Genomic DNA, 14157 nt, shown 5'->3' with positions numbered 1-14157 from the left:
CATTTATGGATGCTGAGGTGAGAACTCCAGTCTTTAAACCATTTTGCCTCCCTAAAGAGCTGGGCAATTTTCAACCCATTCACCCATTTACCCTTTCCAGCCAACTGTTTGAGGAAGCTTGTGCAGCTCAAACAATTTGTTTGATCTGTTTTCAGGAGGGTTGTGGTAAAGAAAAGAAACAGAGCGATTTGTACTGACTGCTGGAAGATTGCAATGTTGTTGCAGTTATCGTGTTCTCTGCAGTATGCGAGACAGTCAATCAACAGCTGCTTCTCTGCCAGGCCAGTATCTATGGTGTCCCTGGAACCATATACCTACAATATCTTTGCCACCTTACAATTCTACTTCAGTTTCAGTGTGTTGGGGCTGGCATCTGCGTTTTCACCATTTTATTTATTATTGCATGCTCCTGCTTGCCACTTCGTGACACACCTTTTATACATACATACATACATTGATGTCATGCAGACTCTTATTGGTTTAAACAATTGCCAGCAATGCTATTGGGGTATTATCCTGCTTTACCATAATCAGCTGGTCAATGTCTGGCAGTTCTCGTAATTAAAGTCCTATTAAATAAATCTCCTGGCAATTGAGGATCTTTAAATATAGCCTCCTACTCATTCACCGAATGAAATGGTTTCATGTCATCCCCAATAAATGTGGTAAACAAATCTGGCATAATTTTGAAAGCCGACAGGTCAGATTATCAACACATTTTCATTTGGAACCCTCAGGCCTCTTTTTGATTTGTAACAAAGAACCAAGGCGTTAAGACAGCTAATGGCTTTATCCAGACTCTACGTGATTGGGGCAACAGTGCGTGTTTAGATGCCTGTAGAAAGGCATTCTTCCATTCAGGGCTGATTTAGTATGTTTCAGCCCAGTTAATTTTGTGGTTGAAAAATAGTGCTCCTCCTCAGTTTATTTAGCTTGCTTATGATCCTCATGTAAATACAGACCCTGGTTAAATCGGTGTGCATTTGACATAAAAACTTTGGCTCACCCAATATTTTTGTAAGATATTTCACCACTACATACCTACTAGAATTGTATGGTCTAGTAATGGGCAAGATTTTGTTCAACCAAAATTCAGACGACTTGGAGCAGCGTGGTGTAGTGGCCTTTCCTATTGCGTTGAGCACTATATCGCCTACAAGTTTAAGAATTGCAAAATATGTATTTGTCCCTTCTCTAAAATAGTGCCTTAGAAGTGGTGTCCAACGTTAATGCAATTTTACAGCATTCACTTAACAATAAACTGAGGCTGTGCTACATTTCATGTATTATAACATCGTTCTTTTTCTCACTCTCCATGAAGTTCTAAATTACCATCCATATTTAAACATCTTTATATATCAATGAACTTTTCAGCAACCATGTTACGTATATTAAGGGTTGTGGTGAAACAGTAAATTACTTCTAATGCCTTTCGGCTGTTCTGGCATAGTGTTATACACACAGGAATGAGAAAAGTTTTCTCAGTTTGCTGTGTTTCACTGGATTTGCAACCCTTCCTCTGACCCGTTTATACAAAGTGGTTCTGACCTACTTTTATAGCTGGCATGGTTTTCTTACATTAATAAATGTCATCAAATATTTTGACATACTTGTGAAGTTGCATCAAATGGATAAGAAGTGGTTCTGACCTACTTTTATATCTATCATAGTTATCTTAAATTAATATCTTTCGTCAAATAATTTGACTTACTTGTGAAGTTAATTCAAATGTTAATTCAAATGTTTTAACTTTCTGGAAGGAAGGTTTCAAAGATCTGTAAACATGTTCTTTCTGACGGTAAACATTTGGTGCATAGGTACATGGGGACATGGACACCCAAAACATACCTTTTCTAAACCCAACCAATGAATTACTCATCAAAACATGTATTCCTAATGTTGTTCGTTCAGAATTCATTGATCTATCAATGCAGCACTACTTGGATAAGATCAGAAATAAATCCATTAGGCATTAAACATACATTGTAGAAACCTATACATAATTTCAGGAACGTGAGGACAAAAGCAAATTCCAACTAATTCCCTACCATACAGAATTACTCAAACCACCATCAAGTCCTTTAGTTAAACATTGGCATAGCCAATAGGTCTCGCATTTGGGACCTTCTAAAAGTTTAGCGATGCAACAGTTGGGGTTGTTGCACCAAGGATATTCTGCTGCATAACTAAATACTTATAGGGTCCAAAAAGCTAGACCTATTGGCTATGCCAATGCTTGTTTGTTTTTTGTTGCTGTTTTGTTTAAGTTGCCAGATCTACAATATCTGGACATGGTTTTTGTTAACAGTTCTTTGCATCAAATTAACTTGTTTTCATTGCTCTGAATGTTGTTTACATTCTGGTTGTAGGAAGAAGTCCTTCCCGGGGGTGTGGGGGCTGCCTAGCTGTGCGCATGCGCCGAACTTTGCAAATGAGAAAAAGCCTGGCGCAGGCGCAATTTACAAGTGTGGAGTGAGTGAGCCCCAGGCAGCATGACTCACTCACACAGGAGTTCATGCACTGCACCTGCATACTCCGCACGGTTTAAGGAAACTCGACCCACTCCCTCTCAGGCATCGTACACATATTTACCAAGAAACTCTGAGAAGAGCCTGCCTGCTGCACTGACGGCTGGTGGTGTGTGTGCCTGGTGGAAGCGTGCATTGACGGCTGGTGTTGTGTGTGTCTGGTGGAAGCGTGCACTGACGGCTGGTGGTGTGTGTGCCTGGTGGAAGCCTGCACTGATGACTGGTGGTGTGTGTGCCTGGTGGAAGCGTGCACCGACGGCTGGTGGTGTGTGTGTCTGGTGGAAGCATGCACCGACGGCTGGTAGTGTGTGACGGCTGGCAGTGTGTGTGCCTGGAGAAAGCGTGCACTGACGGCTGGTGGTGTGTGTGTGCCTGGTAAAAGCGTGCACTGACGGCTGGTGGTGTGTGTGCCTGGTGAAAGCATGCACTGACGACTGATGGTGTGTGCGCCTGGTGGAAGCAGGAGCATTCACAGTGATCGAAGACACAAATGAAACTGACGAAGAGGGAGGGGGAGAAGGGAGGGGTGAGTGCGAGCAGAGGAGCATGATTCACAGCTAGAAGACACAAATGAAGCTGACCAGGAGGGGGGGGGGGGAAAGGGAGGGAGGGTAGTGCAAGCAGAGGAGCCTGATTACAGCAATCAAAACAGATGGCAGCTGTGCACGAGCTCGTGAACGCAAGCTGTAGGCCAGCATAAGCCTCTGGTGGCACTTTTAATAGCCACTTACTAAATGTCTCAAAGAGACAGCGCATGCTGTTTTAGGCGAGACCTAAAAACAAGGTCCCTGCTGTAGGCATGTAGTCCAAACGTCAAGACCATGTATAATCTTTCCTCATTGTGTGGCCACTACTGGTATGCACATTAAAAGCGTTGACACACTGTCGCATCAGGATCAGACTGATGATGCAAAAAGCACAAGAATTTTCAATCTTAACAAAATTGCAAGGTGATCTAACAAAGAAAAAAATTGAAAAATGCATAACATCAATACAACGAAGTTCGGTCATCTCAGCTCCTGCACAAGGAAACACCAAAACGTATACATGGATGCTTCAAAATCTCATTTTTAGGGCTCGCAGAGAGACCTATTGCAACCGAACCACAAAACTGACTTTTTACGATGCGGATTTCGACGACGTGACCGCGCTTTTATCCAAGCCGCCTGCCTCCGAGAGCTTTAAATTAAAGCCATTTGTTGCTTCCCCAGCGCACTCGGCCTCACTTCTCCTCCCCCTAATTAACACACACTTCTAGCACGGCTGTGAGGCCGTGCTTCAAAGGGATCCGCTCCCCCGCCCCAAAAAGCTTCTGTCCGCAATGTTCTTTCATTCACAACTTGTTTTGTTTGTTGCTCTGCCAATTTGCTCCGGCTTGTTGTTGAGACTTTCAAAGATTTAAGCAATTCGCTGTTATATTGTGCCGAGATTGCTTTATCTGGTCGTGCTATTATTCAAAGTACAACGACCGTTGCCAAATGACATCGGTGTAAAGAACATTATCCCTATGTAAGCAGTTCCTTTCGTTTGAGCAGTGTAATAAACATTTCTTTCATCTTATTATTTGGAGTTGAAGATGTGAAACTTGCTCCTAATTCTGGCTGAAATGCACTGTCTAGCATTTGCTCTTTAAAGGGACAGACAAAGCAAATTACTATTTGTTTCCGAAAAGAGCAGCTTATCTGTCTGAAGACCCGTTTTGTCTCTTGCCTTTTGTGCCTCCGCTGCTGCCCAAGTCCCACCGCTGTGAGCCCTCTGGGGTTGGCTGCCCTGAATCCCGGAAAGCGTAGCAGAGGGACATGAGATGAGCAAGACTAGGCCACCCAAAACAACACACTTTCCCTTCACGGAGCCCCCATTGCTGTGTTGTTTCAGCAGCCCATTGTTTCCCCACCCCTCCAGTCCCCCTAACCTGCTGGGACGGTATTCTTTTTCTCCCTTCCTGCCTCTGCTATTACCTTTATTTAGATTTTCTCTAATACATGGTCTTTTCAGTGCGTGGCCAGCTGGTGGCTTCTATATACACTACTTGAACTCGGACCCCTACTGAGTCCCCAGTGTGCTTACATTCCTGAAGTTTCCTGTGCGATTGCTAAATTGCTGTACTGCAACTTATATCAATAACGTTCCTGTGTTGGTCTTCAATAATTTCTTGCACTGCTCAGGGATGCACACTCTAGCCGGTAGCTTCTGCGCTTAACGTTTCTTGTCTTACTGCCTTTAATGCGCTTATTAGGAGTTCCCTTTCTTTTTGCGCACCCATGTCTTTAGGTTTCGCCCTGGGCGTTGGCAACTAGTTGCCCCGCCCACGGCGAAACCTCATGATTCTACATATGTACTTTGGTTCAGCCTCTGTCTACCATTGGCTAGCTCCATAAATGACTTGTTTATTTTTTTTATTACTATTTTTCACTTTCGTGCTTTTAGTGGCCGAGCTTGTTAGTTAGGCGTGCCATTTGAAATCCTATTGCTCACTCGGTTGAAATACCACCCAGCTCAAGACATATGGCCAGGGACACAATTACCATGAGTGTAACTGATAGATTACAGCTCATGGCAGCTGGGATTTTATCCTTTCTGTGCCCACTTCATTTTGCTTGCTCCTTTTCTTGGAGTAGATACGAAAACGTCCTACCTACCATTGCAGAGCTATTACCAGCTCTTGGGTGGATCAGGGTGTGGGCTCTGGATTGTCCCGTTTGAATTCGCCGACACTTCAGACAGCAAGCGGCTTACATGCCCTTGTTTTTTGGAGCCATTCCCACACTACTTTGTTGTATTTCTTGGTGCGGTTGGCCACCTTTCTTGCATTTGCCTGTTCTTCCTAACAAACCCGAAAAGGGTGCTTGCTCCCCATGTTGTGCGCATCAGTGCCCCATCCATCTGACTCCCTAGCCGTGGCCCTGGTTATTCCTCCGGCCCCATCCGCTCCCTGTACTATCTTGGTCTCCGTGATTTGCCGGGATGGGGGTATATGTGAGGTGTCTAGAGGTGCCACCTGGTTCCGCAGAGCCTGGGCTGTCCGTGTGCGCGTACAGGGGGCACAGGGCAGTCAACCCCGCTGCTGTCCCTCTTTCGGGCGATTCTTCAGTGTTGCTGCCTCTTGCTAAGGTACAAACGCAGATAATGTGAAAGAGCAGTAGTAGCAGCGAGGGGAGGGTTTGCAGCTGGGCCCCTGGAGTCGGTGTAAGAGATTGGCTTTCAGAAAGAGCCTCCTCCTGCGGAGGCCTCCCTGGTCTGCCTCCGGAGGCTCTGAGTTCAAGCTGTTCCCGTGTTTTGGCAGCAGTTGGCTTTTGTTGCAGCTCTTTTGTCTGCACAGGGTTTTTAGCATGGTGACTGCATCTGCAGCAGTGTGTGTGTGTTTGGAAGGTTTTAATGAGCCATTTGATCTCCTCTCTTCCCCTCGTGGTCTGCCGAAACCGTCCGTCTCTGAGAACTGCTCATGCAATGAGGGGAGGGGAGGGGTGCATTACATCGAAATCTGCCGGTGTTTTTTAGGTCACTGTGGAGACTGGCACTCTTGAAGGAGATATTTGAAGGGCAAGCACTTAAAATGCTTTCTGTTTTTAGCATTTGTGACTCTACCTGTCGTGGCAATCTTTGTGGTGTTTTTAGTAAATAATGATGCTGTATTTACTCAGCCGTTACATTTTTACAAACGTGTTTTTATTTGTAATTGCTAAGTTGTTCCAGAAATTCTGTACATGAGGTAAACTAGAACACGCGCCTAGAGCCGAAGGGGGCATTTGCTTTACTCCCCCAGCGTCCCGGTCGAAACCCAGTTTTCTGCCCTCTGCCCCCGCCTGCCTTCCATTGAAAACATTTATCGTACCCTCTACTTGATTTGGTAGTGATACTGCTTACAGCACCCTTCCTCCTTACTGCAGAATTAACGTGTTGACAGGATACACAAAAACTCTAGACCTATCTTTGACCAACTTTGGACGCACTGCTGCATGACCTATACAGACAGCTCTAGCTGCCCCCACCCCACCCCAATATGTCGGCGCCATGACCTGGGCCCCGTTTACCCTGGATAATGGCTTCCCTCCCCTGGCCTTACAGGTGGAGACTCTGACACGGAGTGGACCAGTACACAGAGTAGTCAGGACCTATTTGGCCGGAGGGGGGGGATTGCAGAGTACCAAGTACAGGGAGGTGCCAGTTCAGTGCTTGTTGGAAAGTTTGCGCTAGGTAAATGTTTTTTTTCTTAAAAATGAATTTACATTGACTGGCGTGTCAGGACAGCGTGTAATGTTTGTGAGCGCTCTTGGCGAGTGAGGTGATCTGTGCGCTCCAAAGGTGGGAGAGATGGTGATGGAAGCGCCTCCTCTTCGCTTGGTGTCAGGGTGAAGTTTGCTCTGGGTGTGGCATAGACGGACGAGGACAGTCTCGGGGGTGTTTCTGCCCTGAGCGTGGGTAGGATGTTAAGGACAGGGGATACTCTGGAGGACCTCGGATAATCGCAGTTTGGTTTCTTCTGTGCTGCAGTTCTGCAGAAATGTTGTATTTGCTGGGGTTGGTGCTGTGTAGGAGATATGTGTGAACTCACAGAGTGGGTGAGATGACCAAGGGAGTGTTTTTTGTCCATATCTGAGCGAGAAACGCGAGTTCTTGGAGAGTGGAGAGTGCAGAGGGAGTGGAGAGTGGAGAGTGCAGAGGGAGTGGAGAGTGGAGAGTGCAGAGGGAGTGGAGAGTGGAGAGTGGAGAGTGCAGAGGGAGTGGAGAGTGGAGTGCAGAGGGAGTGGAGAGTGGAGAGTGCAGAGGGAGTGGAGAGTGGAGAGTGCAGAGTGGAGAGTGCATAGGGAGTGGAGAGTGCATAGGGAGCGCAGAGTGCATAGGGAGCGCAGAGTGGGGAGTGCATAGAGAGTGCATAGGGAGTGGCGAGTGCATAGGGAGTGGCGAGTGCATAGGGAGTGGCGAGTGCATAGGGAGTGGCGAGTGCTAGAGAGTGCAGAGTGAGTAGGGAGTGCTAGAGAGTGCAGAGTGAGTAGGGAGTGCTAGGGAGTGCTAGAGAGTGCAGAGTGATTAGGGAGTGCTAGAGAGTGCAGAGTGATTGCAGAGATTAAGCTAATGGCAATGTAAATGACAATGCCATTTATTTATCTGTTTTCAAAACCAACACAAATACAAATTTTGTCATTTACAATGCCAATAACTCTAACTTTTCCAAAGGCGAAACCATTGCATTGTAAATGCTTGTTTTATCTCTGAATTCAGATTACATAGCAATTGTAATTGTAGTCATTTAATGCTTACTAACCCCCACAAGATTATGCAACAAAAGGATTAAAACAAAGTTTTTTTTTTTTTAAAAACATGACCACGCTCGCTTCTGGTTAAATATCCAAATGTGACGATGTGATATGCAGGGCTATTTTTCTACTTGGAGTTATTGGCATTATTAATACCAATGTGTTTTACCGAGCCATGTGGTGGGACCTCTTTTGGTCACAAAGGATATAGACCCTGCAACATGGCTCGGTAAAATCATTGGTATTGATAATGCCAATAACTCCGACGCTGGGGTGTTCCTGCGTTCACCCCTCATAACCTGTGGTTTCACCTCCTCCCTCTGTCTGCCGGAAATGGCAGGACAGTGAGATGCAGGATGAATGAGCTCGCGTTCACAAGAAGTCGGCTCCTGAGAGGTCCTGACAAAAATAACTGCCTTTGGAGACACTGTAAATAACTGCGTTCCTCTGCACTGTCTTTCACAGGCTCACTGTATTTTCAAAGGCAGTACACAGCACAAAGAAAGTTGCAGGAGTAAAAGTAACAGAAACGACATTTGTTTATTTATGCATAAGGAAATCAAGTCTTACAATTCTTACATAATTTTCTTAAATATCAATGCTTATGTAATTTTCGTACGTAATTTCCATAACATTTACATTCACACCCCCTTACACCCTCACCCTCACTCCCTCACCCTCACTCACCCTCACTCACTCACCCACTCACTCACCCTCGCTCACTCACTCACCCTCGCTCACTCACCCTCACTCACTCACTCACCCTCACTCACTCACCCTCACTCACTCACCCTCACTCACTCACCCTCACTCACCCTCACTCACTCACCCTCACTCACTCACCCTCACTCACTCACCCTCACTCACTCACCCTCACTCACTCACCCTCACTCACTCACCCTCACTCACTCACCCTCACTCACTCACCCTCACTCACTCACCCTCACTCACTCACCCTCACTCACTCACCCTCACTCACTCACCCTCACTCACTCACCCTCACTCACTCACCCTCACTCACTCACCCTCACTCACTCACTCACCCTCACTCACTCACCCTCACTCACTCACCCTCACTCACTCACTCACCCTCACTCACTCACTCACCCTCACTCACCCACCCTCACTCACCCACCCTCACTCACTCACTCCCCCTCACTCACTCCCCCTCACTCACTCACCCTCACTCCCCCTCACTCACTCCCCCTCACTCACTCCCCCTCACTCACTCCCCCTCGCACCCCCTTACCCCTCGCACCCCCTTACCCCTCGCACCCCCTTACCCCTCGCACCCCCTTACCCCTCGCACCCCCTTACCCCTCACACCCCTTTACCCCCTCACACCTCCTCACATCCCCTCACCCTCACATCCCCCCACCCTCACACCCCCTCACACCCCCTCACACACCCTCACACACCCTCACACACCCTCACACACCCTCACACACCCTCACCCCCCTGACCCCCGACCCCCCTCACACACACTCACACCAGCATAACAAAACATAGCATAGCATAACAAAACATAGCATAGCATAACAAAACACAGCAAAGCATAACAAAACACAGCAAAGCATAACAAAACACAGCAAAGCATAACAAAACACAGCAAAGCATAACAAAAAAAAGCATAGGATAACAAAACATAGCATAGCATAACAAAGCATAGGATAGCAAAACAAAACAGCATAGCAAAACACACCACAACAAAGTATAGCATAACACAACACAACACAACACAACAAAGCATAGCATAACAAAACACAGCAAAACAAAGCATGGGATAGCAAAACTAAACATAGCATAGCAAAACAAAGCATAGGATAGCTAAACAAAACATAGCACAGCATAACAAAACATAACATAACAAAACATAGCATAGCTTAACCCCTTCCATGCAGCCATCGTCCATTGGCCGACGGCAACGCTACCTCGCTGGTGCTGCCGTCGGCCAATGGCCGACGCGGCCCCGCCCGTTTTGCGGAAGTGCCGCACTTCCGCAAAATCGCGGGCGCAGTTGAGGGGTTAACAGAACACAACAAAACATAGCATAGCAAAACAAAACATGTAATAGCATAGCAAAACATAGCATACAAAACACAACATAGCATAGCATAACAAAACATAGCATAGCATAACAAAACAAAGCATAGGATAGCAAAACAAAACATAGCATAACATAACAAAACATAGCATAGCTTAACAGAACACAACAAAACATAGCATAGCAAAACAAAACATGTAATAGCATAGCAAAACATAGCATACAAAACACAACATAGCATAGCATAGCATAATAAAACATAGCATAACAAAACATAGCATAACAAAAAATAGCATAGCATAACAAAACATAGCATAGCATAACAAAACATAGCAAAACACAACAAAACATAGCATAGCTTAACAGAACACAACAAAACATAGCATAGCAAAACATAGCATACCAAACACAGCAAAGCATAGCATAGCAAAACATAGCATAGCACAACATAGCATAGCATAACAAAGCATAGCATAACATAGCATACAAAACACAGCATAGCATAACAAATCAAAGCATAGGATAGCAAAACATAGCATGGCATAACAAAACATAGCATACAGCATCACTCTGCACCACCACAGCATCACTCAGGGGCACCACAACATCACTATGCGCTACCACAGCATCACTGAAGGCCACAGCATCACTCGTTCACCATCACAGCATCACTCAGCGCCACCACAGCATCACTCGTTCGCCATCACAGTATCACTCAGCGCCACCACAGCATCAATCTGTGCAACCATTCAACAACACCTGGTTCACATATTTTCTCTCAATGTTTCAAGCTTTATTACAAATGTAACAAAAATATGTTAATATTTCACTTCTGTTCTTTGATTTTTGTCACAATAAAATACACTGAACATAATCTTCACAAGTTATTTACAAAACTTTAAGCTAGTGCCATTATAAATTACAATAACTTTCATTTAAGTATTAATTATTGAAAAAAAATTAAAAGCCATTGTTATTTGTAATATCAATACATGTAAGTCATGTAAATACAACACATATTGCATTACAAATGCTATAGGTGTCACATTTGCGAAAGTTAGAACTATTGGCATTGTAAATGACAAAGCTATTAATTTTGCTATTTTCAAAAACAAAACATTAATAAAAAATGTGTCATTTACAATACCAATAGCTCAAACGTTCCTAATGCGAGACCTATTGCATTGCAAATGCTTGTTTAATGTATGTCTGGCTTCTCAACAAATACTAATAGCTATATTATTCATCACTTTCCGATCTTATTCTTTTTTACAAGGAATCCTCTGAACCAAACCGCAGGGTATACTATACACGAGGTTGCTCTTGGCAATCCGATATAATATTTTTACAATAGTACTGTCTATGAGGTTTTAAGTTAGAAGGCTATTCAAACACATATCAAATCTGTTATGTGGGTCCTTTCAAAAGTAAATTCCTGCCCTTTTTGGAGCCATTTACTATAATTAAATATTTACCCTCATAAGTAGGTATTTGCCATAATATTGCATGTTTGTTTTCAAAGCTCAGAGAAGGGCTGTGAAAATTGGGGGAAATAGTCTTTAACCCTCATCCTATTCCGAATATATATCCCTTGAAGTAGACCGGTGCAAAGCAGTTGTCTCCTGTAGTTAATTACAACAGTCTAAATAGTTTGCTGTGAGCAGCCTTCCAGTTTTCTAAAGACCTTGCTGAAAGTAATATTTTGAAAACAGAGTTTTGTATGCACCAACTTTGAAGGAGTCATACCTGATGCTGCCTGAGAAATTCAGCATCCTTCTGCTCTTTTGGACAGTATCATTCATTTGCTTAGGATTCGAGCAAAGGCCTGTAGTAGTCTTTTACGTGCTTGCAGTAGTTCTGATTTATTGTTATTGCAAGGAAGGATAGATCTGTGTGTTTTAGTGAATTAGTACTTGGGGTTGTATTATGGATTTGGCCTGCAATGTTAGTTCTTGTCTGCCATAGGCGTGTTCATTTTGCTACCTTAATTGGAGGATTTTGTGTTCAATTTGTTGCATTGTTACATCATAATTACGTTTTTTATTGCATGCTGGAAAATTGTATAGTGAGGTTCTTCAAATGTTTAAGTAGTCTAAAAAAGTTAACTGTGTCCTCGTGTATTTTTATTTTCTTTAACTGAACTACAGAAAATCACTTTCTTTAAATGATCCCTAATAACCAAAACATAAGACTTGTCACTCTGTAACTTTGTCCTACATAAGATGCACGCCATGTCATTTATCATCCAGGTAATTCTCGTTTGGCAGTAACTAACAGGATGCTATGGTGTTATTTTTCAGACTGTGCTCCATGTGGTCCTGCCTCACTCCAGAAATCCTGTGTCCCAGGTGACATTCTCTTCATGCTGACATGGTACAGAAGGTTTAAAATCAGGTATCAAATGTGTAGATGTTGAGTTTGTGACTGCAGTCATGATTTGAATCATTTGTGTAACTGCAAATGCGTCTCACCCTCCAGCTAATGTTCACAAGGACCCGCGTCACGTGATGTTTGAAGGCAAACACATACACTTCTCAGAAGTTGACAACAAGCCCCTGTGCTCCTACAGCCCCAAGCTCTGCAAGCAGCGACGACTCAACGGCTACGCCTTCTGCATCCGCCACGTTCTGGAGGACAAGACTGCCCCCTTCAAGCAATGTGAATATGTGGCAAAGTACAACAGCCAGCGTTGCACTAATCCCATCCCCACATCTGAGAATCGGAGGTGAGTGGTACTTCTCAATGAACAGTATGTTTGTCTGGAGTCACAATACTGCAGCGCCCTGATGTCAACTTGGAGCTGTTGCAAAACATGTCAAACACACTCATTTACCTTGCCAATTGTTTGCCATGAAGAACGAGCATTTCGTTATCCCACATTTGTGTCTAGTTAGTGCCTTTCTTTTCTAATTAGTGTGACCGGCATAGTTGAAACTTAGGAAGAACATTTTCAACTCGGGATATCTTAGTAGCTCTTTACTTGTTTAAATCTGGTATGATGACGCTGTAATCTATATATTCTTCCAATTGCTTTAAGGTTCGTAATGGAAGTAAATGAATTTCTAGTTTGTCATTACTCAGCAGCCTCACAGAAGCACTCTGGTCTACATATGAGCGGCAAATTCTCCTGTAATATGAATACATATTCTTCACTGTGGAAGAAAATAAATTCTACAGCCATTGGGAGTGGGGGAGAACCTGAAAGATTGCCCCACGGCGGTGGTAATGGGTACTTGGGCACGTGAGAAATACAAAGCACTCCTAAGAAAAATGTGTAAAAAAAAAAAAAAGGGCATGCGAGTCGAAAGTTACTTGCACACTAGCCGAATGCCATTTTAGGTGCTTGATTAGGCTGCTATTTTGTGCCTGATTATCAAATTTCAGACTGTGTTAAAAAAAAGAAAGGGGAGGAAAAAGCAAAAAAAAAAAAAAGCAAAGCCAAACACTAACATTTGTCATGCTTAGTAGGCCGGCGATAAGTCGCAGATGCCAGTCTCTGTGCCAAAAATGTACTGCGCAGGTGACCCTGTGCGGGGCTCGTTCTGACTGTGTGCAGCATGGGATGTACAGCCATGTTGGGTTGGATGCAGGACTTGGTCTCAGGCTAAGCCGTGCTCCAATCCCCCACTGTGCATAGCAGGTGTTGAAAATTAAACTCCTCATAAAAAAACAATTAAAAATCATTGGGGAACAAAGCTGTTAAATGTTGAGCTATGATTCTGGCTCAAACACATAAAACTGCCAGTAGTGGCAATGAATGCACACAACACTTGATAACCGGCACAAAGCACTTATTTGACAATGGAAAGAGATGCCCAAAAACGGTTGACAGAACAATATGGCGGATGCTGTTAGATGAAGCTTGTGTTATGTGCGTTCATATCCATAACTGATGATTTTTATTGGTTTTACGCCTTTGAGCCAGTAAGAGAGCGCTCGACAAGTTTTTTTTTTCCCCCCCCCGGGGAGAATATATATAAACAAGCATTTACAATGCAATGGTCTCGGCATTATTAAAGAAAGAGCTATTGGCATTGCTTATGACATTTTTTTTAATTTTTTTAAAATCCTAAATAAATGGCATTGTCATTTACAATGCCAATAGCTTAATCGCTCGCATATGCGAGACCTATTGCATTTGCACCCACACACAGAGTAAGTAGTAGCGTGGTAGAGTGAGTAGTTGATAGTGAGTAGGAGAGAGTGATTAGTAAAGAGTATTAGAGAGCGAGTAGTAAAAAGTGAAAGAGTGCGTATTAAAGAGTGTAAGAGTGAGTAGGTAAGAGTCCTAGAGCCACACACATTTACATGCACAGCCACACCCTTACGG

At 44.0% G+C, this 14157-nt stretch overlaps 1 protein-coding gene across 1 annotated transcript in view; it reads left to right on the top strand.

Moving 5' to 3' along the window:
- Window positions 1-14157, top strand: part of INO80D (INO80 complex subunit D) — a 239870-nt gene that overhangs the window by 39920 nt on the left and 185793 nt on the right. Inside the window, exons 2-3 of the mRNA XM_078680295.1 lie at window positions 12128-12221; window positions 12306-12552. Coding sequence (XP_078536421.1) covers window positions 12335-12552 — 218 coding nt within the window. The 5' untranslated portion in view covers window positions 12128-12221; window positions 12306-12334. The remainder of the gene's footprint in view (window positions 1-12127; window positions 12222-12305; window positions 12553-14157) is intronic.

This window comes from Lissotriton helveticus, chromosome 3_1 (assembly GCF_964261635.1).
Source record: "Lissotriton helveticus chromosome 3_1, aLisHel1.1, whole genome shotgun sequence".
NCBI lineage: Eukaryota > Metazoa > Chordata > Amphibia > Caudata > Salamandridae > Lissotriton > Lissotriton helveticus.
Note: the sequence above shows the minus strand (reverse complement) of the source record. Positions and strands in the feature narration are given on the sequence as shown.